At 43.2% G+C, this 24965-nt stretch overlaps 1 protein-coding gene across 2 annotated transcripts in view; it reads left to right on the top strand.

Annotated features, from left to right (window-relative positions):
* The window catches only part of Dock11 (dedicator of cytokinesis 11), a 190370-nt gene that overhangs the window by 77054 nt on the left and 88351 nt on the right, over positions 1-24965 (top strand). For both annotated transcript variants that reach the window (XM_038316459.2, XM_038316458.2), the window contains exons 11-21: positions 1610-1750; positions 3190-3402; positions 7564-7686; positions 8972-9054; positions 11696-11818; positions 12001-12077; positions 13831-14015; positions 14103-14168; positions 16172-16264; positions 19020-19143; positions 24546-24667. In XM_038316459.2, coding sequence (XP_038172387.1) covers positions 1610-1750; positions 3190-3402; positions 7564-7686; positions 8972-9054; positions 11696-11818; positions 12001-12077; positions 13831-14015; positions 14103-14168; positions 16172-16264; positions 19020-19143; positions 24546-24667 — 1350 coding nt within the window. The remainder of the gene's footprint in view (positions 1-1609; positions 1751-3189; positions 3403-7563; positions 7687-8971; positions 9055-11695; positions 11819-12000; positions 12078-13830; positions 14016-14102; positions 14169-16171; positions 16265-19019; positions 19144-24545; positions 24668-24965) is intronic.

Below are 24965 nucleotides of genomic sequence, written 5' to 3'. Positions count from 1 at the left end.
CTGGCTCCATAGCTAGGTGTTTAAAGGGGGCTGCCTAGTCCCCCACGTGCATGGTTTTTGTAAATAAACAGAGAGGGAAACCACACATTCAGGTACAGGTTTTATGCATTAGGCTCTGTTAAGGGAAGTTTTGTTAGAGACACAGACTGGGTCAAAGCTGTTATAATGTCTAAGAGTCTTCAGGTATACCTGTCTTGGCTTGGGCTGCTCAGGTAGCTGGGAACAATTCTGTCTCTTGGCTTGACTGTTCCTTATTGGCAATAGTCTCCGATCAAGTTAATTGTGAGTCATTTCTCCCCTACTGTGTCTATGGCTTTAATGAAAGTTAAGTTGTCGTATAATCTATACTTGGCTTCCTGTTTGCAAAGAAAATGGACAGAGGTACTTAGACTGTGTGAGCCTTGGGAGCTGGGGAGTTTATTCTAGAGTTTTCTTGGAGGAGACACAGATGCCTGCCCTATTAGAGGAACTGACTCCCGGTATCTTTTGTTTAAATGTTGTATTTATCTTGAAGTACAAGCACTGTTCAAGAAATCTATCTTTGTGGCAGTTAGAGCACATCCCTCGGTTCTGTTAGAAGCTGAGCTCATATTTATCTGTCTCCTAGGCAGGCCCTTTCTCTCACTGCTCATCATTTAAATGTAGGCGGTTTCCCTGAGCTCCAGCCTCGGCTGCCTTTCACCCTACGTGCCCATCACTTTCAAATCTACCTCTGCAACACAGACCCCTCCTAGTTTTCCAATCGCTCCAGTGACTCACTAATCACCTCAAGCTCAGAACACTCTAACTGAAACGCTCCCGTCTCCTCCCCTCATCTGTCATTCATTTGTATGTCACACCAGACGAAGATTTTAACATCGCTGTCTGTGTGACCTCCCGTGTCTGACACCGCTGTGTGATTCTTGTAGGCTTTCCTACCTCTTCCTGTCCATCTGTCCTGAAGGGCTTGTGAAGGAAACAGATTCTACCATCTCTGAGGATGTATTCTATGAAGAAGAAGAAAAGAGCCAAATAAATGGAGGCTAAATGTAATGCAAGATAAATCCGCGAGAGGAAGTTTAGACTGTCTGTAGGCAGTTTTGTTTACAGGGAGTTGGGGGAAATACTTCCCTTTGCAAATGCACGTTGATGAGACAGACCAGAAGGAAACGAGAGAGCAAGCCCTACAACTCCCTGGGGGCAGGGTTCCGGATAGAGCAGCAAGCACACAGACCCTGTGGTGAGGAAGGCGCTAGATGGGCTAGAAAAATAACCAAGGAAGGATGTGGGACTTGGAGCAGTAACATGAGAGGGAAAGGCAAAAATAGTAAAAGACAAGGTCACAGATGTGGGAAATAAGAGTCAAGGGAGTCAGGCCTTGTAGGGTAGGGGTTTGTAGGTCAAGGCATGGATTCTGATATGTTCATTGCCTTAGGCCAGATTCTCATCATCTCCCTCCAGGAGTTCTCTAAGGGCTTGTCGAGTGAAAGCCCTTAGAAAGGGTGCAAATCCAGGCTGGACAGAGCTGCTGGACTCTGCCGCCATCTCTAACATCCTGGTCCGAATCTCTGTCAATCAGCATCACTATGAACCCTGTCTCTTTAAATAACTCACGCTGTCTGTTTTGTAGAGGTTGGACTTTTCAGGAATTGAGCCTGATGTAAAGCCATTTGAAGAAAAGTGCAACAAGCGTTTCCTGGTGAATTGCCATGACTTAACGTTCAATATCGTGGGTCACATTGGAGACAATGCAAAAGGACCCCCCACAAATGTATGTATGACCCTTCCTTCTCCTGCCCTGCATCCAGCATATTCGAGAATCGCTTTTCTTTTTATGACTAAGGGCTAATTGACAGGACAGAAATTCCAGTGTTACATATTATGATTAAATTGACATGAAGAATTTCATATCTTTCTTTGGCCAAAGTAGAAATGTGTTCTCATCTTGAGAGGATTCCTGCAAGTCTTATCTACTTGGATGGCAGATGGGAAAGGTGCTACCTTTTCAGGAGTGCCGTGTCCCTGAATCTGAAAGAAATATCCCTCACATTGGATTTGACTAAGGAATAGGAATTCTTTTGGAAAATTGGTTCATGGCAATGAATTAGTGTCCCCAAGCCCTAGTGTGACATATATGCTATGCAGTCTGCTAGGCTTACTTACTGTTCTATAGAATGAAATTCACTTTTTTCTCTGTATAAATATTAGGTATCCTGAATCGAGGAGGTCAGAAATACTTGCTTCCGTAAATGTCAAATCTTCAAAGACACCGCATTTAATGTTCATCTTTACTTTGGGGTTCTAGTTTCAGAACTATCAAGTAACGATGAATTCTTTCACAAAGTAGCTAAAATCGACTGGAGCACTTTTCTGCCAGGAAAACGGTTAATCTTCATGTCACCTGGCATGAGATTTCTCTTGGTGACCAGCTTTTGAATGCCATCTGTAGGGAGGAATCATGCCTTCTAGATTTGTTGATGTGGGCAAAGCATTTTTAGAGTAATTTACTGTTGACTGACATTAGCTCAGTCCGGTGCTCCGATGTGGGTCTCTGTCTCTTCTATCTCCATCCATTGCCGGATGAAGGTTCTATGGTGATATGCATCAGTGTGGCTATGGGACAAGGCCAGTTCAGGCACCCTCTCCTCTGCTGCCCAAGGACCTAGCTGGGGACATCCCCTTGGACACCTGGGAACCCCTCTAGAACCAAGTCTCTTGCCAACTCTAAAATGGCTCCCTTAATTAAGATATCTTCTTCCCTGTTCCCATATCCGCCCTTCCTCCATCTCAACCATCCCACTCCCCCAAGCTCTCCCAATCCTCCCTCTCTCCCTTCTCTCTCCCCATCTCTGTCACCGGACAGGGATTTTTAAAATGATCTTTAAGTTAGCGTTGTTATGAGTCGTCAGTAAATGTATAGCGATTTAAATTGTATTCATAGATTAATGTTTCTTTAGATGAAACTTTTGAATTCTGCACATCTTTTAAAACATTGTGACTTGTAAATTTTTGGGAATTTATAACTTGAGAATTTGCACTTGAAGAAATGACTAGCCTTTTATTCAATGCAGAATAACAATAGTGTAATTTTAGCTAAATAATGAACTGGGACAATAACATAATAACTCAAACTTAAAGAAAAAGACACTCATTTTGCAATCTATCTCCCAAAAGACTTAATTTTAAAATGTCAACTGTCTTTATCCCTAGGTTGAGCCCTTTTTTATCAACCTTGCCTTATTTGATGTAAAGAACAACTGTAAAATTTCAGCTGACTTTCACGTAGACCTGAACCCGCCCTCTGTCCGTGAAATGCTTTGGAGCACCTCCACCCAGCTGACCAATGATGGGAACATAAAGGGCGGTTCACCTGAGTCTCTCGTCCACGGAATTGCCGAGTCGCAGTTATGCTACATAAAGCAGGTGACTGTTGCTCCTGGGCTCTTACAGTACACTCACAGCAAGAAAGAGAAACATCTTTGCCTTTCTTCGTGGTTTCAGGCACTTTTCTTAGAAGATCTGGAGTAAAGGCAGGATTCGAACCTAGACCTGAAAGATCTCAATCAGCAGTAGTAGATAGAGTGCATTGTAGCTAAGTTCTACGATACATACCACCTCCACAAGCACTACCAGATCCTGGGGGTTGTAAATACAAGGAGTGGGCTGGGAGTGGGGCTAAGTGCTTCAAAAGAAAGGGGCAGGGAAGGGGGTAAGAGTCACCCTGGGGAAGAGGACATATCCACTCTTCATTGGTGAGGAAGGATTAGGCAAGAGCCCTTGTCACAAAGAGACTAAACTCCCAGTGGCTTTCTTTAGCCGCTTTCTATATCAGAAGATGGGAGATACTAGAAAGTTATGGGAGCAAAGGTGGAAGAACCTCAAAGATTGTACCCTTCCTCTACTTGGAGCCCTTGTCAGTAAAGGGCTTCTAGGAGCTAGGCAGATGGCTCACCACACAAAGTACTTGCTGCTCTTGTGTGAGAACCAGAGTGGATCTCTAAGAACAACAGAATCCAGGTGGGCATAGTGGCCTTTCTGTAATCCCAGCCCAGAGACAAAGGTTCCCAGAGACAGAGACAAGATATTCTGGAGCAAGGTGACTCTTCAGACTAATCAACATGGTGGGTTCTGGGTTCAGTTAGAGGCCCTGCCTCGGTTTAAAATGGGGAGCCGTCGAGGAAGACACCTGGTGTCAACTTTGGGCTCCTACATGCACATACACACGTACCACATATGCATGGGAACACACAAATCTTCACAAACCACACATGCACCCACATAAGATATGAGCTTCTCTATGCCTCTGGACCTTCTCTAGTGTGGAAGCAGTGACAGCTTCTGCTTCCTAGGGCCCTAATGGGGATCAGACAGGTTGTAGCATCCCCGGAAAGCACCTTGCTTGGTGCAACACATGTTCTCAGTGCAGTGTGCCTGCTATGGGTAGCACCAATAACAGTGACCTTAGATAAAGGAGAGAGAATATTGCTTTTATAAATTGCCAGATAGTATTGAGGTATAATATTCATTGCTGGCATCAGTGTGGGAAAATGCCAAGATGGCTGGAATGGGGAATGGTGGGTCCTCAGCAAATGCTTGCAATACTTGGTTATTCTGGCTGCCCACATCATGTGATATACTGGAAGCCCAGGGTGTGTGCTCTTTTTTGCCATCTCCTATGAAAACATCTCTGAACCCCTGTTTTTGAATCATTTAAACATATACATAACTAGTGCCTTTAATTTAAAAAATGAAGGTAGAATGAGATCAAGCATACAGATAGCCAGGCATACGTTATTTAGCATGAATTATACTTATTCAGGCACAGTAGTACACACCACCTGCTTGGGAAGCTTGAGGCAATGGGATCACTTGAACTTGTGAAGTCCAGGCTAGCTTGGCCAACATAGCAAGATGGGTAGGTGGAAGGGAGCGAGGTAGGAATGGGGGAAGTCAGGCAAGAAGGAAGGAATGACCTGGGTGGTGGTGGTGGTGGTGGTGGTGGTGGTGGTGGTGGTGGTGGTGGTGGCGCTCACACCTTTAAACCCAGCACTCAGCAAGCAAAGACGGGTGGATCTCTGAATCTGAGGCCAGCCTGGTCTACAGAGTGAGTTTCAGGACAGCCAAAGCTGTTACAACACAGAGAAACCTTGCTTCAAAAAATCAAAAACAAACAAGAAGAAGAGAGGAAGAGGGAAGGAAGGGAGGCAGAAGGCAAGGAAGGGCAACGGGAAGGGAAAGGAAAGTGGAAAATGGGAAGGAGAGAAAATGAAAAAAATGGGAATGAAAGAAAAATTGAAAGGGAAACATTTATGAAAGCAAATAAATGCAAACAGGAAACCACTATAGACATGAAAGACCTGAATGCTGTAGGTGAAACTTTTTGGAATTAATTAACAGACCACGGCTTCCCTTCCACCAACCAAAAGGCTAAGGATGTCATCAGATAGCATCTGAGGCCACTGTATTGGTTCTTTGACACCGCTGTAATCCACCTACCTGATGGCCCCACAAGTGGATTTGAAATATGTATTACTTTATGACTTCATTTGTTCCGTTTCTATAGAAACTTCACAACACTGTCACCACATTGAAACATGGAATTTTGGGTAACCTGAATCTTTGTTACGAGCCCTTATTGGCAGACATAATAAGAGAACAAACTGTCTCCTGTCCCCTTAAGAATAATTTAAAAATTACAAATCTACTGGGCTCAGAGTCCACTGCTGAGCAGACCTTCTACAAGGGCAGTTTGGATGGTCTGCTAGCCCAGCTCACAGTTCAGGCAGCATGCTTCCAGCAATACCAGAAGCCACCCACGTTCTGTGACCTTGATACAGTTTTGATGGGCCACCCTGGTGTTGACCAGACATCTAGTGTATTTTATTTCATTTAATCCATATAAGATGTTTTTGATAGCACTGTTACTCTTAGTGCCATCATCTTATGGGTTAGAAGCCTGAGATGTAGTCAAGATAAGAATTGTTTAAGCTGATGAATGGCCACGCCAGAATATGAGGCCAGGCTGTCTAGCTCCTCACCCATATTTTAAATACCTTGTTCTATGTTTTCTCGTGCTTGCTGCTTGGAAATTCACCACCCAGCCTTTCTAGAAGCTCTTTAAAAGGAAGGGACATTGCTAACCTTGCGAACTGTTTTGTGTTGTGCTCCTGTCAAACTCAGAGGCTCCAATTTGGAGCTAATGAGATGATGTATTTGAAGTACCTTGAAAGCCAGAAAGCAATATATTACTACACCAAACAGGAAAATAAAAGTTGGTAAAGACCTAGTGATGGAGTATTCTACTCAAATTAATTTGCTTACTGAAGTGAGAGACAAAAACCATTAAAACGCACATTCAAAGAAAATGGCGTGACTTTGGCTGCAGCTGCTTCCCCCATTTCCATCGAGAGCACCAAGCTTTGAAAACGCAGAGTTTTCCATAATATGGTTTAGGACGTGTGTGTGTGTGTGTGTGTGTGTGTGTGTGTGCGCGCGCATGCAGATGTGGAGGTCAGAGGTCAGTGATGGTGTGATCTTCAGTCATTCACTACCTTATTTTTCCTTTTTAAAAGAGACTTTAATGTGTTGTTTTTAACCATGTGTATATGATGAAGTGTGCATATACGGGTAAATACATGAGTGTCCATGTAGGCTCTTGGAGCTGGAGATACAGGCAGTTGTGAACCCCACTCCCAAGATGGGTCCTGGGAACTGAACTCTTGGCCCTTGTGAGAAGAGCTTAAGGCGGCTTTCTACCCCTCCACTTTATTTTTTAAGTCAGCATCTCTTGGTGAAGCTGGGCATGCTTCCATTCAGCTGGAATGGTTAGTTAGCCAGTGAACTCCAGGAATCCCTCCCCCTCCCCCCCATCTCCTCCCCAGCACCGGGACTACAGATCTTCTCTGGGCTTTATGTGACAAATTCAGGTGCCCCTGGGCTTATGTGACAAACACTTTACCCCTGGGCTACCTTCTCAGCCCCAGCTGGTGAGCTTTTCCGTTAGTCAGAGCAGTGAAGTGTGATCTTCCTTCTTCACGCGCGTTCCGTGTGAATCGTGAGTGCCCTGCTTGGTAGGTATAGCTCCTTGCACGACTCACACTATCGTTAGCACATAGCAATGAAACCAGCACAATGTGTATTGTATTCATTAGGTCTAAGAACACATCTTGCCAAAGAGCCAAACAGAAGGAGCTCGGCAGCATAGTGAGACTTGTATGTCAGGGACAGAACCCAGAGCGCAGCTAGTAAGGAACTAGGAACTGCGTTTGGGAAGATACATTGGAAGCAGCCAGTATTACCCTCTGGACATGGTGGCGCAGGCCTGGGATACTAGTGCTCCAGCATTCAAGTGCCAGGGACAAGAGGGTTGTTTCGAGTTCCAACCTAGCCTGGGCTATAACATAGCTAGACCCTGTCTCAAAGAGTTCCCCAAATGACAAAACCGTTCTACCTATCCCTAGAATCCTGGCCGTGATCCTATGTTGAATTTCAACATTCTGTACTCTCCACACTACAAGCTAGCAGTTGCCAAACAGCCATATGTATGTTGCATAAAAATATCTAACAGAAGTCATTCTTCCCCAGGGAATCTTCTCAGTGACGAATCCACATCCTGAAATTTTTCTGGTTGTGAGAATTGAGAAGGTGCTGCAGGGAAACATCACACACTGTGCAGAACCCTACATCAAAAACTCAGATCCAATAAAGGTATTCTAAAACACCATTGGTAAATACTCCTGCTTAATAGAGATCATACCTTTTCCCAGTATTTTAAATGGCCTTGTCTGTGACCTTTTTTTTTTTTGATAAAAAACCTATTCTCTGAGGACTTTTGACATTGTGTGCTATAGGAAGCTGTACCTATGTCTACTCCTGTCTGTGTGCCACGAGGCTAGACAATGAGCACTTACTTCATCAATGGATTGACTTCCAAGGGCTGCCCTCCATTGTGGTCCATTTCATCCTTTATGCTTTTCAGGGTTATTCCTTTCTTGCATGATGTGTTGACATGTTACATGGTGAGATTTTTCATTTTTTTTCTGAATGTGCTTAAATGGCCATTTTTGTCATCAAAATCTCTAGCTCCTGGCATCTGATTGTTTAGAAACCGTCTGATTGAATCATGTCCTGTCATGCTATAAATAAGAAATCTGAGCCCTAGGGAAGAGAAGTGTTTGTGGAACGATTCATTCATAGCACCACAGTCACTGTGTATTTAAGAGCCCATCAATCTACTGTATGTTACATTTTGTTGTATTCGAATAATATGTATTAAGTAGAAGATGCTGAGGAGACATGACTAATTTGTGGGTGAAAGACTTTGCAATGTACACAAAAGCCTCTAGCATTTTGTATCCCTAGGGATAAGCATCCAGCCCATGCCTCGCAGTCTATTTAGGCCTTATAGACAGCTTATCGCCTTTGCCATCTCTCATTGCTTGTTCAAACAGCCGCTGCTGCCCACAGGAGACTAATTGCATTGACTCTTGTCACTTGTGCCTTATCTTGGGAGTAGAAAGGTCAACTGTATCTAGAACAAACTTCTTCCATGAATAATGAGGATCTGCCGGCAGCGGGGAAGGAAATACTTGTTAATACTGCCCAAAGTGCTGCCTGCAGAGGGCCATGGTGCAAAGGATTCCTGCATCTTTTTAGTCTGTGTTCTGTGGAGAAAACAACAAAAGCCAAAAAGAATTAGTTTTTGGTTAGGGATTTGGCTCAGTCATAGAGTGAAAGGCTCTGGGTTTGATTTCCGGTTACTGGCTGCCACCTCCCCCCCCCCCCCCCGCCCCCATTACCACCAACAGAATTTTAAAAGAGATACTTTAGTCTTAGAAAATGGGTAGCGGGAATATGTTATATTTTAATATTTTATTTATAGATGTTTCTTTCTAGATTTGGGTGTTTTATAATGATGACTTGAGGGAGGTTTTGGGGTGAATCGATGACAGATTGAACAAATCCACACTCATCTTCTTCTTTCTACTTGTAGACAGCCCAGAAGGTACACAGGACAGCAAAGCAAGTGTGTAGTCGCCTGGGACAATACAGAATGCCTTTTGCATGGGCTGCCAGGTTCGTGGAAACCAAATCCTGACTCTTCTTCCAAACCCCTCTTGCGTTTATACACTCTTGCTTTAGGAAATTGTTTTTGGCTTGGGTTAATTCGATGGATACTACTTAATCTTATATTTTCATACAACTCATTGCTAAAATGGTAGAGTCTTCCCCCAGAGAACTGAAATGTATAATGAATTGTGTACAATATGTCCAGTTTTTCAGTGTTGACAGAGTTTATGGCTTTACAAATTGTCATAGAATCATTCTGGGGTATGTGCTGAATATTCGATGACAAAGAATGCAGCCATGAAGTGCAAGCTCATAATTAATAGATGTCTCTATTTCCTGGTGACAAGTTCAGCCAACCCTTTGGCAACCGTGGACTTAGGAACATACGTTCTCTATGATTCTTACGTTATTGTTGTTTATGAAGGTCGTTCACCCAAATCTTGCAAATCTTCAGGCAATGAGGACTTGAAGCCTGTTTTTTGCTTATCCCCACTTCAAAGTGTAAATTCATCAGCTTGTTTGTGGTACAGCCTGTACAACTGACTGGGAGTTCTTGGGAAAGGGCACCGTGTTCTGAATAATTCAATTAATTATGTTCACTGTGTGCTGGGGAGGAACACGAGGTAGGAGATTCGAAGCGAATCAACTCTCCTCTCACTATTTATAACCATTTCATTTGGGGGAAGGATCTCGAAATGTTCCGTCTGCTCACAGACGAGGAGGCACTATTTTCCTTGTTTTACATACTGGTTGAAACAAATGATTGCCAAGGATGGGCGAATGGCAAAAACTAATGAATGTTGCCATCCTAGAAGTAAAGTACGACTTATAAATATAGACATACAATTACTTGTAATGTTTCTACCTTAAAGTCCATAGCTGTTGCTACTACTGTTCATTATTAATAATACTCATTAAGTGTTAACTCTGTTCAGAACACACCAATCTAAGAACTTAATGCTTTTTGCTTATTTATTTATTTTTGGAAATACAGTTTTGCAGTGTAACTCTGCTTAGCCTAGAGCTCACTACTGTGTTGACCAGACTGGCCTTGAACTTGCAGCCATCTTTATGCCTCTGACTTCTGAACAAAGGGGACTCTGACTTCTGAACAAAGGGGATTGTACGCGTGCACCACCGTGCCTGGCCTAATGTTTACTTTTTAAGAGACAGGTTCCATTCCCCGATCTCTGAGATAAGGACATAGAGGCCCAGAAGGAAAGGAAAAAGCAAATGAAACCCGTACCTAAGTCCCATAGCTTGTGGCAGGGTAGAGGTCAGGCTATGGGGCTACCCAGTGTTAGCACTAACCCCAGACCACTATGGCATTCTCCTGCTCTCAGACAGTTAGAGGGACTGCTTGATGCTGCTTGGCCATTTGAGAAAACTAATTCTGAAAGCTTCAGAGAGAAACCCCAATGCCCAGTTCCGGTGAGGAATTCTGCTATTTTCTCCTTCCTGGAATGTTTCCATCACCAGCAGTAGCAGGGATTTGCTCTGCAGGTTTGTCAGGAGCGTTTAAAAAGTGTATGACCAACCCCTGTTACCAGAAAGAAATGCTTTAAAGTGGGAGCAGTGGGCTTGGCTGAGGAGAATCGGGGTTCTGGCTATTGCTATGTCCTACTTCTTATATTACTAACAGTGCATTAGGTTCTTGTATGTTACTTTCCATTGTAATAGGAAAGACTGCTTAAAATGGTAGAAGGGGGCTGGAGAGATGGCTCAGAGGTTAAGAGCACTGGTTAATCTTCAGGATGTCCTGAGTTCAATTCCCAGCAACCACATGGTGGCTCACAACCATCTGTAATGAGATCTGGTGCTCTCTTCTGGTAGGCAGGCATAAAGGAGGCAGAACACTGTGCACACAATAAATAAATAAATCTTTAAAAAATGGTAGAAGAGGCGGGGTGTGGTGATACATGCCTTTAATCCCAGCACTCAGGAGGTAAGGGAAGCAGGCAGATCTCTGAGTTCGGGCCAGCCTGGTCTACAAGAACTCATTGCCAGGACAGGCTTCAAGCTACAGAGAAACCCTGTCTCAAATAAACAAAGAAAAAAAAAAACCAAAAAGATCCACCTTAATAAATGTTCACAAGTGTAACGACCACTTTAACCATGACTGATAAGGTATATAAGGAATTTTTCTCCCCAGAAAGGTCTCTCATGAACCTGTCCAGTTGCCATTGCACCCCCACCGCCCAGGCAACCACCCATCTGATAGTCATGGTAGATAAAATTTTATCTGTCCTGAGCTCATCATAAAAGTGGAATCCTGCAGCATGTACTCTTGGGGTTGGTTCCTTATGCTCAGTATATTTTGGGGTTCCTCCATGTTGTGTGGGATTCATTTTATGTATTTTGGGTGGCATTCCTCTGTGTAATATGCCAGCTTGTTTCCTCCTTTACTAGTTGATGGATTTCTGATTTATTACCAGTGTGGAGCTGCAGCCAGTAAATCTGCTAGGCACATCCAGGTACCACATGGACCCATGCCTGGAAGCTGAACAGCACTGCTGTAGAGTCGGTGCTGGGTGCTTCACTTGGTGAGAGCCACCAAAGCTCTCATAGTTTTGTGTTCTTGCCAGTACTCGTTGAATTTATTGGCACTTCAGACTTTGTCTAAAAAGCTGTTCTACTGCTGTTCTAGACCCGTTTTCAAAGACATTCAGGGCTCTCTGGATCTGGATGGGAGATTTTCCCCTTTGTACAAGCAAGACAGTAGCAAGCTTTCAAATGAAGACCTTCTCAAGTTGCTATCAGAATACAGAAAGTAAGTGTGTGATATTAGTATGCTAAATGAATAGAATGCATGAGTTATTCATTCCTTAAAGGAATGAATGAGAGTTATATATGGGGAGAACGGAATGCTTAACAGTTTGAGTTGGATCTCAGATAGCTAGGCATTTAACCATCATCATTTTTAGCCCTAAAATATTCTTGCTTTATACCTAGGCCAGAAAAGACGAAATTGCAGATTATCCCTGGACAGCTGAACATCACAGTCGAATGTGTTCCTGTAGACTTACCAAGTAAGAATGTAGCGCAAATAAACATTGACAGTTGTAATTGGAGCTTGAGTATATATCAATAGTTTCCTGCAGGTTTGCAGTGTCTTAATTTCCTAGGGCTGCCCTAACCCACAAGGGAAGGAGCTTGCTAGCAGAGGATGTTTGGGGTCACACACTGCAAACTGAGGGCATCCTATATATTGTAAAGGTCCGTAGAAAACTTGATTTGTATGAATGGGGAGGAAGCCGGTGCGACTCTGTGGTGGAAACAATGGAACAGGAAGTGGAAGTAGAAAAGAATACGGAGAATTGTATAGACTGTGGCAACACCTTAGATTTGCATTTTATTTTAAGTACACTGAGAAATCACTAAAGGATTGTACACAAGGAGCAATAGTCAGCGTGCATTTTAAAGCATGTAAGAGTGAAATAGATTATTTTTCATTAAAAAATCATTGAGGGGAATGGAGAGATGGCCCAGTAGTTAAGAGCACTTGCTACTCTTGCAGAGGATCCCACGTTAGGTCCCAGCATCCACATCTGACTGCTCACAACCACTTGTCACTCCAGCTTCAGGGAATCTGACAACTTGGACTCTCTGGGCACCTGAACACATGCGTATACGTGTGTACACACAGATGCATGCACACATGCATGCACGCACATACCCAAATAAATAATGAGACAAATCTTCAATTATTGGAATATGGGCAGGAGTTTATGCATATGCATATAGATGTTCCTTGCAACATTCTTTCCATTAGAGGGAACTTGGAAATTAATAGCATCAAGATTGTCAGTGTGCTTCAAGCATTTTATGGCACACCAGTACCATAAAACTTGATGCAGTGTTTCCAGTTGGTGCTCATAGTTTGTAAAATGGGATGTCGGATAAAATCTAAGTAATCACGACTTAGTTGTACACGTCCCACAGGGTTTTCATTTTGCTATGTAGAATGTGCCCAGAAAGAAGAGTCGAGGCCTCCACATCACATGGCCACGCTAGTTATCTGTGGGTGGTGGAATGACCCATTGCTATTGTAAACTTCTGTTCTGTGCCTCCAGAAGTTCTGGTATTAATATATATTGTCTTAGTAATCGGGACAAAAAGTGCAACCAGAATGCTGTCTTAGGCTCACTTTAGCCTGGGCCTTTGTCCATGCACATGGCTCTCTGTCTACCATAAAGACAGCGCCGCAGCCCTCCGCATTGCTCATAACCTTCACTACCGTGGCAGGGTCACAGACACATGTGGCTAAGCTGCACAAATACTCTGTGGCTTTTATTTTATTATTGGTAGCACATCGTAAAATCTAGAATTTCAAAAGGCTCCCCGTATTTCCTTAGTGAAACTTTGCACCTGCACCGAGTTAGCTTTTGAAAAGCGGCTCTCCATGAGCTAATTGTTGTCCCCCATACCAATAAAAACTTGCAGCGAAAGCTAAAATTGCAGCCGCAGGAGGGAAAACGCAGTGAGTCTCTTTGCAGGGTTTAAATTGATCAAGATTATGATGTGTTATATTTGGCAAGCCATTAGATGTTGAGAGTGAAGGAGCAAGCCACGTCTGGCGTGAAGGTCCTCTCAGACTCAGCGCTCCGCTCTTTCCTCTTCTGCATCTCAGAGTTGGTTGACTTTGGTCACTAACTAAGAATTCTGTTTTGAAATCTTTTTTTTTTTTTTTTTTTTGCAAACACGTATATTTTCGCAAATGCGGGAATGTGTTAGTGACTGTTGAATTACATGTGCTACGCCTGTTTATTTTTCCTACCGTAGATTGTATTACCTCTTCATATGTGCCCCTGAAGCCCTTTGAAAAGAACTGTCAAAATATTACCGTGGAGGTTGAAGAGTTTGTGCCAGAAATGACAAAATATTGCTATCCGTTCACTATTTACAAAAACCATCTGTATGTCTATCCCTTACAATTGAAGTACGACAGCCAGAAATCATTTGCCAAGGTAAGGACACCATACATTCTTGGCACATGCAGTGCTGTTTGTCATCGACTCGCTGTGTGACTCACTTTGGCTGCTTCGCGGTTGTAGGCCAGGAACATTGCCATCTGTGTGGAGTTCCGGGATTCAGATGACTGTGACGCATCGGCGCTAAAGGTTTGTTTCTGGCTGCTGAGCAGTGTGCCTTTCGGGAGGCGATTGTAGAGATGAAAATCTGAGTGCGTGATGGTTTCGTGCTATGAGTTTCATGTCTGTAGATTTCAACAAGAACGTGTGCTAGCGTGACAAAGGTAATATTGCATGTTCTACTATTACGTGTGCACTAAAGAGTTTGTTGAAATGGCCAGATATCACAAAGCCGGGAGGATGTGCGGCTGGGAAGATGGGTTACTTTGGGCTGCGGATGTTTATCTATATGGTGGTATCGCTCTATAGTAGGGTGCTTGCTTAGCATGCACAAGGCCCTGGATTGCATCTTGAAAAAGGGAGAGTGGACAGGTTGACTTATTCAGTTATGACATTTGCTTCACATGACTTTTCATTGCTCTGTGGCCTAATCACAAGGTCATTTTTAAAAATGACTCAATAGTTTCTAATGTTCCCTTTAGGGGACCTTATAGTGCCACCATCAGGAGACCTTTAACGCCTTTCTCTTTGGAGCCTGACGAGGCTTTTTGAGCTGACAGATGCACCACATGATGGCTTTGATTTGAGAGCTAGGACTTCTGCCCCACGATTGGCTGAACAGTTACTGCCAAACTTCGATCTGTGATCTCTGCAAGGCAGAGTCTCAGTGGCTTTCAGTGCAGCCCTGGGTTCCCGGCATCAGGCAGTGCCTCTGTGGTTTCACTAGGAACTTTTTCTTTTCAAACCTAGTGATCAGAAACCCGAGACACAGCCCCAAAAGCGGGTAGCCATCAGCAAGTGTGTGTCTGCTTCCTCACTTCTAACCTCAGTCAGCCAAATGGATGAGTAGTTATACTCAAACCCACTAGAGAAAACTACCCATGCACTCCCAACTACATTGCTGATTAGTATATTGTCCCTATGTTTGAAAGGAGCCCCCCTTCTCAAAGAGGACATCAAATTCAATGAACGATTAGCTGGCTCAAACACAGCAGATTCTTTTCTCCCTCTGCTTGTCCCTTCACTAGAAATGAGGACAACCAGTTACCTTTCCTTCCAGCAGCATCATTTGATGTACTTTAGAAACCATTTCGTTACTTCTTTGTAGTTCTTAGAAAATGCTCTGATAACTGTATGTCGGGAGAACTGGCTGTGTACTCGTGGAGTCTCAATTTCATTTCCTACCTGGCCTAGAGGCTCACTCCAGAGTGACGGTAAAGCAGTTAGTAGCTTGGCATGTTGGCTCGATATTCATCCTTCGGCTTATTGGGTGAGTGGAGGTAAAAGAAAATCAGAGTAGCGTGAAATGGGAACATGCCAAGGAACCATAGAAAGCCTTACGTCTAATACCAGAAAATGAGTGAGTTTGAAAACAAAAACTGCGCCTCATAAAATGTCACTTTAAGAAGTGTAAAAAGAAGCTGGGCACACCTTCCATTCCAGCATTGAGAGCCGGAGGCAGGGATGCCTGCAGATCTCTGTGAGTTAGTGATATGCCTGTGAGTTCCAGGCCAGCCAGTGCTGCATATAGTGAAACCTTGCCTCCCAAAGGAAGGCTTTAGAATGTAAGAGAACAGTAAGCTTGTCTGAAGCTTAATAGATATTTGACTTTTTTATTTTTAGGTTTTTGAGTTTTAAAAACACCTTTTTACCCCTGAACAAGGAGTGTCTAGAAACTCTTGCTGACTAAGGTTCACCTCTCTGTCATATTATGCTCTCTAAGCGAAGAGACAGAAACGTTACAGAGAAGGTCTCTTCAAAAGGAAAAGAGCTACGTGGCTTATCACTGTCGGCTAGTTGCGAGTACATTTCTCTGATGGCCAGACATTGAAAGCATTCCGTAGCTGAATTGAGCACTGTCTGGGGTGTATCTGAAGAGACTACATAAATGCTGGAACACTTACAGGTTCAGGACGGCAGCTGAGTAAACTTGGCCATGGTTCCCTACTTGTACTGTCTCTAAATGTGTGTGGGTCTGTAGCACCTTGTTTAAAGACCTGGCTTAGGAGTGACTCTGTTTCCTTCGTTTGCAGTGCATTTATGGAAAAGCCGCGGGATCTGTTTTTACCACAAATGCTTATGCTGTGGTCTCGCATCACAACCAAAATCCAGAGTTCTATGATGAGGTAAAAACATCATTGCAGTATTTACAGCAGCCCTTTCTAATGATTTTTCTTAAAAAAAAAATATTTTAAGCCATTCGTCTGTCCGTGCAATCCCTGAATGAAAATAGAAAATGTTACATCCAAAGGCGGCAGTGGGGAGGCTTCTGCCTTCATGGTGTCCTATGACGACAGTGAAAGAGTTAGTCATAATTTTAAAGGCTTCTCTGCGTTAGGAAAAAATGGGACATAAATCTCAAAGTGGAGCTGACATTCTGGCCCTCCGTCCTGTCATCTATCTGGCTCTATGCCAACACTTTCTCTTTAGGGCTCTTTATTTCCTCAGTTTCCAAATAAGAAATCCAGAGCCAGGCCTGGTGCTGTAGGCCTGTAATCCCGAATAATCTGGAGTATTGCAAGTTCGAGGCTTGCCTGAGCAGCTTAATGGGTGTGTATCTCAAAATAAACATTAAAAGGTAAATATAAGCCAAGCATGGCTACTTACCTGTAATCCCAACATTCAAGAGGCTGAAGCAGGAGGATCAGAAACTCGGGGTCATTCTCAGTGACGTAACAAGTTTGAGGCTGGCCTGGGCTACATGAAAATGTATCTAGAACAATAGTAAAAAGAGATCTGGAGGTGTAGTTCTCAGGTTGAGATCTTGCCTAGTATGCACACGGCTCTGGGTTTAAACCCCAGGGCCAGAAATTAAGAAATTACTTAACTAAATAAATGTGGATGTGGACAATGAAACCAGAAATGAGACCACCAGGAGAGAGGAAAGGTGCTGGGGGAAAGGGAAGGCGGAGGGGCAATAGAGAAGCCTGTCACTGGAGTAGAAATGAGGCTTAGGGGGTGTGTGGGGAAGGGTAGGGGGCAGCAGGGACTCCATGGAGGCAGGAGAAACTGTAGAAAAATTGCCTTTGAAAATGCCATAACAAAACGTAATACTTCAAGTGCTAACTTTACAACAAAGTTAAATAGATAAATTAAATTAACTAAATCCAGACTGGCTTTTCTGAGGGCACGTCTGGCTCTTTCCTTATGGTTTTAAGTGGTAAGGGGCAGCTTGCCTGTATGCGAAGCGTTGGATGGGCAAAGCTGCACAGCTGGGTACCACAATTCCACTGGCTGCTCTGTCTACCTCACCGGAATAAAGGGGAGTGTTGCGCTATCCCCTTCTAGTTTCTCTGGCTCTTTCTTGCTTGCTGCTTCTCTGCCTCTTTATCTCTTTCAATTGCCCAGTGTGCCACTCTCGCAGCCTCTATGTATTTGCTTATCCAAACCTGCAGACTGCTTTTGATTCCTAGTGTTTGCATGTGACCTGAATGGGCATTCTGGGCCAGATGCTCCTGTCTGCCTGGGCCCTAGAGTCTCCATTCTTGGCTTGGTCTGAATTGTCTCTTCTGCTGTCGGGATTTCTCCCCATCCACCTGCTCCTGTATGAACCCTCCTGCCCCAGCTTTGGACGTTACTTATTCTTTTCTCAATGTACTTTCTCTGGTTCCTTTGGGGGTGGGGAAGGAATTACTAGTGCCTTGCATTTTTGCTACCCAGGGGGAGATTATGTCCATGTTTATGTGCAGTAGAGCATTAGATGCCCAGATGGCCTGGATACTGTGAATAGGCATGTTCTGTAATGAAGTATATCTATAACAGACCGTGGTGATAATACTCCGAGCCATGCCTTGTATGTACTATCATTGGACCAAATGTCTAGCAACATGCTGTTTCTTATGCATAGCTCGATAGCCAGTGAAAAAAGCTAGATCACATAGTAAATTAGATATGTTTTTAGAATGTCTAAAATAATAGACTTTTTCATTCATTCATTAGATATTGACTAGGAAAGACAGAGAACAGTTACTTTCATGTGTACAGGTATGGTTACAGGCATGTGTGCCAAATCATTTAAATTTTTAATTTGTCTCTTAACTGCTAACAGGAGGTTGAAGCATGGAAGTGGTTTCTAATTAGAAATTCAGTTTCTTATAAGCATCTTTTGGACCTAAATTTTTGAGTCATATTGACTTCTTCTTGTTTTTTCAAAAATAAAGTTACTAGCCAGGTGGTGGTGGAGCATGCCTTTAATTCCAGCACTCAGGAGGCAGAGGCAGGCAGATTTCTGTGAGTTCGAGTCCAGCCTGATCTACACAGCATGTTCCAGGACAGTCAGGGCTTTTACACAGAGAAACCCTATCTTGAAAACCAAGAAAAAAAAAGACAAAAAGAAAGAAAAAGAAAAAGAGGGAAGAAAGAAAAATATTTTTTTCTAGAGAATTTTTTTGTGAACTTTGATTTGTGGGTACTCTAATGCCATGATATTGGCACATTATTTGTAAGATTTCTTTTTCCATGCACAGAGGAACAACGACTTAGGCAAATGTAGCTTTGCTAATTTAGAACTCATTTGAAATGGATTGCACTGGGTTACAGCATCCCTGGGTGTAAGGATTTTTTTTAAATCTAGTGCTTTAGAAAAATCATGCTGTAAAGTTGAAACTGGGAGACTCCAGTGAACTATGTAGAAATAAAGTATTATGTCAACAAAAGTATTAAATCCCCACAACGCAGGAAGAGTCCTGCTGTCAAACTGAAACCGACCAGAAAAATATTTGAAATATATTGAAATGATACCCGCTATTTGGCCATTGGGCGTGTCCTTCAGGGAGTGTTTTGGAACAGTATGGTGAAACTGGCCTACATGTCTGCCAGTCCAACCTGACAAGGAAGACAAAGCAAAACAAAATGTCCCATGTCATTTCCCTCTCTTTTCAGATCAAAATTGAGCTTCCCATTCACCTGCATCAAAAACATCATTTGCTTTTTACTTTTTATCATGTAAGCTGTGAAATCAACACCAAAGGAACAACCAAAAAGCAGGACACAGTGGAAACTCCAGGTATGTGTGCTGCTATGTATTTGTTTGTTTACTGTGGTGTTGGGGAGCAAACCCAGGGTCATATGTTCTTTCTGTAGGATATACATCTTCTCATCAAGCTGTCAACTACTGCACTCCTTGACCAAAAAGTACATTTCTGAGTTATAAAGTTTGTTGCTAAGCCATGTACATTGTGTATACCTGTAGTCTCAACTGCATAAGAAGATAAGAGTAGAGGATTCCTTGAGCCCAGGAGTTCAAGGCCAACCTGGGCAGCATCACAGGCTTCATCTGAAAACAGTTCATTGGCAAAAGACAAATTATATGTTGATTTTATTATCATGTGTGTGAAATAGCTTTGTCCAAATGCTCATCAGCCCAGCCAAACTCCATTAAGCAACATAAAGTGATAACGCGGCTCTCAGGGAGAAACACATATTATGATACAGTGTTGTTATTTGTTTTATGCAGAATTGCCCTGCAACTAGAATTTTCCAGTTATGCATATTGTGGAAGAGAAAAGAGAGCCCGGAGCCAGGGACATCTGTGAGCCGGAGGGAGATTGGGGACTGCCTGTTGCTAATGAGAACAGATTTAATGAAGTTAAATAAGCTTTAGCACCGAGGCACCAGTTCTCATCCCATGTCACGAAGGCTTTAAATAAACCAGTGGAAGACAGCTTTAGAAGAACATCCAAGGACTGTGAGCATAGCCGGTGCCACTTCTGCTTTATCAATGTCAGCATGCCTCGGGATCCATCCATTCACCAAATATTTCTGCATATTTTTGCCGTGAACTATAATAGTAAACATTATAGAGAATGTAGTGGAAAAAATCTAATCTAGAGCTTGTGTTCCAGTTTGTATTGATGTGAAAACACTATAATTACAAAGCAACTCGAGGAAGAAAGGGCTTATTTCAGTTTTGCAACTTGTAGTTCGTTATGAAGGGAAGTCAGGACAAGAACTCAGAGTAGGAATCTGGGCACAGGAACCAAAGCAGAGACCACACCGGAGTGCTGCTTACTGGCTGGCTCCTTATGGTTTGTTCAGCCTGCTTTCTTATATAACTCAGGACCGTCTGCCCAGGGATGGGACAGTCCACAATGAGCTGGCACTCTTCCCTATCAATCATTAATCAACAAGAGGCCTGATAGACTTGCCTAAAGGTCTTATGGAGGTGTTTTCACAATTGAGGGTCTTTCTTTCCAAATGTCTCTATCTTATAGCTAGAGAAACCAACCAGGTCAGAGCATCTCTTCCTCGAGCATCTCATCTAGTTAACTCCATGGGTTTTATGTAGACAGGTCAATCTAGTATAATAGTATAAGACAGATAACAGTGAGCACAGAAGAGTGAGTCGTTCAGCTAGTGGAAGGACAAGTGGCTGCGACTGAGGGAGGCTTTTAGGAGACAGTATGGGAATGCAGTCTTAAAGGATGGGATTGAGCTTGGCAGTGCTGTGATGGCCAGGAGGTGGGGCAGTCTGGGATCAAGGGACAGCTTTGGCAGAGTCAGAGTAATAAAGGGTATGGACAGAAAGCTACACTGTAAGTACTTGGCAAACATAAGAGCCCAGGATGCTGAGTAGGGGAGCACAGGATGCCTGATTGAAAAGCATTGTGGAAAGCATTGAAGGCCAGGCTGTGAGTTTGACTTTCTTTTGTAACAGGCGTGGGATTATGGAAGGGTTATTTAAACCAGTCTGAGCTGTTTTGGAGGAAAATGGGCCAGGAAGAAAAGTGAAGGGCAGTGTGAGTTAGAGCCGAAAGAAGGAAGGAAGAATAGAAGGACACAGTTGGGGACCTATTTAAAAGGTCATGAAAAGAAAGAGGGTACACTATGACCTTATCAGGAAGGAAGAATAAAGAAGAGTTAAAGAAAAGGAAAGTCAAGTGTGTAGGTTCATATCTGTAATTGCAGCACTCAAGAGGCTGAGACAGGAGGATTGCCATAAGCTTAATCCTAACCTATGCTATAGAGTGTGTTCCTGTCTTTAAAGAAAAAAAAAGGAAGAAAAAGTTTAAATTCTTGCAGTCAGAATCTCTGTGGGTTCCTTATGAATACATTCAACCATCTGTGGATTAAAAATAATATTTTACATGTGCACATATTTTCATTGTGCACACATACATACATACATGCATGACCAGGCCAGAAGACAGTCTTCACTGTCGTTCCATAGGTGCCACCCAGGCTTTATTGAGACAGGGTCTCTCACTGGCCTGCAAGCCCTAGGGATCCACCTCCCTATAGTACCATCAGGAGCTGGGAATTATCCATCACCACACTTGGCTTTTTTCAATGTTCGTTCTAAGGACCGAACACATGTCTTCATGTTCGCATGGCAAACCTTTTACCCATTGAGCTGCCTCCTGGTCCCTGTAAACACTATTTTTAAAAATTGCATCTGAAAGCTGGGTGGTGGTGGAACACGCCTTTAAGCCCAGCACTCAAGAGGTAGAGGCAGGCGGATCTCTTTGAGTTTGAGGCCAGCTTGGTTTACAGAGTTCCAGGACAGCCAGGGCTACACAGAGAAACCGTGTCTCGAAAAACAAAAACCCAAAACAAAATTGCATCCGAAGCTGGATGTGGTGGCTCACGCTTTTAATCCCAACACTTAGGAGGCAGAAGCAGGTGAATCTCTCTGAGTTTGAGTCCAGCTTAGTTTACATAGATAGTTCCAGGATAGCCAGGGCTATATATAGAGAGACCCTGTCTCAAAATTTTTAAAAAAATGCATTTATACTAAATGCATATAGGCTTCCCCTCCCTTATTTTTGTCCACTAATTAGGGGAGTAAAGCGATTATTTACATAGCATTTACATTCCAGTAGATATTGTATGTAATCAAGCAATGCTTTGACATATACAGGAGGATGTGTGTAGGGATGTAAATACTATGCCATTTTACATAGGGGAATCAAGCATGCACGAATTTTAGTATTTCTGGGGTGATCTTTGACCAGTCAGCCTCCTGCAGATTCCAAGGGATGACTGTATTTATTGTACCTGGCAACTATCTGAACTTTCAATTTGAGATAATCGAAAAGAAGATACACCAGTATCTTGGGGGCAAGTGAGCTCCCCGAGGGATACCATCAGGCCGCGGGACTGACTACTAGGGAGCCTCACTGAACGCACACTTAGTTTAGAGCAGAAGCCTGGAGAAATGACATGAAAACAGAACTGTGAGAATCCATGCAAGTACTCTCCTCCAGAGTAATAAATTGGAGTTTCCTCGTCCAAATTCTAGACAGAAATGGGCAAGATGTTCAGCGAAGCATGAGGTGGTGATTCTTCATGCCACTCATCAATTCTAACTGTTCCCCCTTTAAGTGGCTTCCTACCTCTGAGCCAGATGGCATGCTTGATAGTATATCTTTACAGCTTCCAAGTGCTGCCTATGAGTTTCAAGCAAGGGACACACTTGGTTATGCTCTGATCATTCACACCGCAAAACTGTCACCTAAGCAGATTCATGCAGGCAGAGAGTGGATTGATGGTTTCTAGGGGTGGGGGGCGCAGGGGACTTGGGAGTGCTTGCCGAGGTCGGCTGAGTTTCTTTTCTGAGTACTGAAAAAATGTCTGCAGTTCCTGTTAATGAAGTGACTGCAAATTCACTAAAACAATTATACAAATCATACCCCAGTAAAAACTGCGTGAGGAAAAAGGTTGTCTAAAAGCAAGAGATGTGTTTTCCCAGTTTCTAGTTTGGAATTTTTCCCCTGTTGGTCAGAATTTCAGAGTATTTCCCATTGGTCAAAGTTTCAGAGCGTGAACAGTGTCATTTCTTTCTTTCTCTCTTTTTTTATTTGCCTTTTCTTCTATTTTTGAGATTATAATTACATCATTTCTCTCTTCCCTTTTTCCCTCCAAATCTTTCCATATATCTCTCGTTGCTTACTTTCAAATTCATGCCCTTTTAAAATTAATTGATACTACATGCATATATATATATATATATATATATATATATATATATACACACACACACATTCCCAAATACAACCTGCTCAGTCTGTATAATGTGACATGTGTTTTCAGGGCTAACTATTTGGTATTGGATAACCAGCTAGTTTACTCTTCCCTGGGGAAGACCATTTCTTCCATTCTCACTCAGCATTCCTTAGTCATTGTAGAACTTTGTATAGGGTTGAGGCCTTGTAGGCTTCCTGACATTGTCATTTCTAGTGGTCCTTCTGCACACGTCCCTTGCCTGCTTTTTCTGAGAGCAGAGGTCTAGGGGAAGCATGCTTGAAGTAGCGCTGGAGAAGATGCTCAGCGGCGATGGCACAGCATCTGCGAAAGACTTTGGTCTACTGAGAGAAAGCCATGTGTTGGCTGGCTTGTAAGAGGAAAAGCATTTGCCAGATTAAACATGTACATGAAGACATTCTAACCAGATTTGTGTTGACTTCTGTGTTCACAGTATAAACACACACATGCACACACATGCACACACGTGCATAGGCATTCATGCAAAGAATTTTAAAGACTTGGGAAAGCAGTGGATTTGCAAATGCTCTTCACCCAACACCCCTGATCATTTGCCAGAAGTCCATCTAGAGCAAGGTTGGGTTGTTTTTCTTTTCTTTTTACCAGCTGAGTTAGAAACACTCGAAGCCCAGAGTAATCTGTATGATGGAAACACTGACACTATGCAACTTGAGCAACCCAGATGGCTCTGGTTAGTATAGCAGACATGATGAGTTTTCTAATAGAAAGCCAAGGTTTCCCTTTGGGGGTAGAAGTGTTAAGAAATGTAGAGATGGCAGGAAATCTCTCAGTGGACTGAAGTCATAAACACTGTCACCCGACTGCATTTTCCCTCTGCGCCTTCTCTGCCTCCAGTCAGGAAAACTCTGCCTGTCTAAATGATTAACACTTTTACTACCTTGGATCAATGTAGACCATAGCCTTGACTTACGACCGTAATTTTCCATACTCCATATGCCCGGGTTACCATAAGAGATTTTGGAACACATGGTTACAGACTGAGATGGTGTCAACTGTGAAACCTTGAACCCGGAGTAGAAGGGGATCTAAAACACGAAGCTACCCAAACAGCCCTCAGCATAGAGAGATAGTGGTATCAGGGCACATTCTAAACTTAAATATATTCATGTATTATCTGAAACCAGCCCCTCAGTTCTTTTAACTGCAAAAGGTTGCGTTACTCCCATTTTTGTTGCCAAAGATACAGAACCAATAACCGTTTAGTAGCTAGGCTGGGATTAGGAAATGGTCCAAATGCATTGTTCCTTCCCTGCTCCACGGTTGCCACGGTTGCCTGTCACCTGGGCTCCAGCATACAGATCCCTGGAGCCATCACCCTCTTCCTTTCTGCCCTAACTTGCAGACGTTTGCATAGCTAATTGTATTTCTGATGTCCTTTCTCACGGTTGATAATTGTCTCTGCAGTTGGATTTGCCTGGGTACCCTTGCTGAAGGATGGGAGAGTTATCACGTGTGAACAGCAGCTGCCGGTCTCAGCCAATCTTCCCCCAGGCTACTTGAATGTGAACGATGCCGAGTCAAGAAGGGTAGGGGCATGTCTGCATCTGTGCAAGTGATTGCGCTGTAGATGTTTCAAAGGAGAACCTTGTTGGCATGGTTTGCGACAGGAATACCCAAATATGGTCCAAAGGCTGGTCCTCCTTCACAAGGGAAGTCTGTGCTCTGTGTTTACAGATGATAATTCTACTAACTTTTAAAACTGGATTTGGGGCATGACTTATAAAAATCCTCATGGATCTAAATAGGAAGGAGAAAAAGGCAAGGTCTCCTGAGTAAATTGGGAGCTTGGGGGGGGGTCATGGAATACTGTAGGAAGTGAGGGGA

This window comes from Arvicola amphibius, chromosome X (genome assembly GCF_903992535.2).
Source record: "Arvicola amphibius chromosome X, mArvAmp1.2, whole genome shotgun sequence".
Lineage (NCBI taxonomy): Eukaryota > Metazoa > Chordata > Mammalia > Rodentia > Cricetidae > Arvicola > Arvicola amphibius.
Note: the sequence above shows the minus strand (reverse complement) of the source record. Positions and strands in the feature narration are given on the sequence as shown.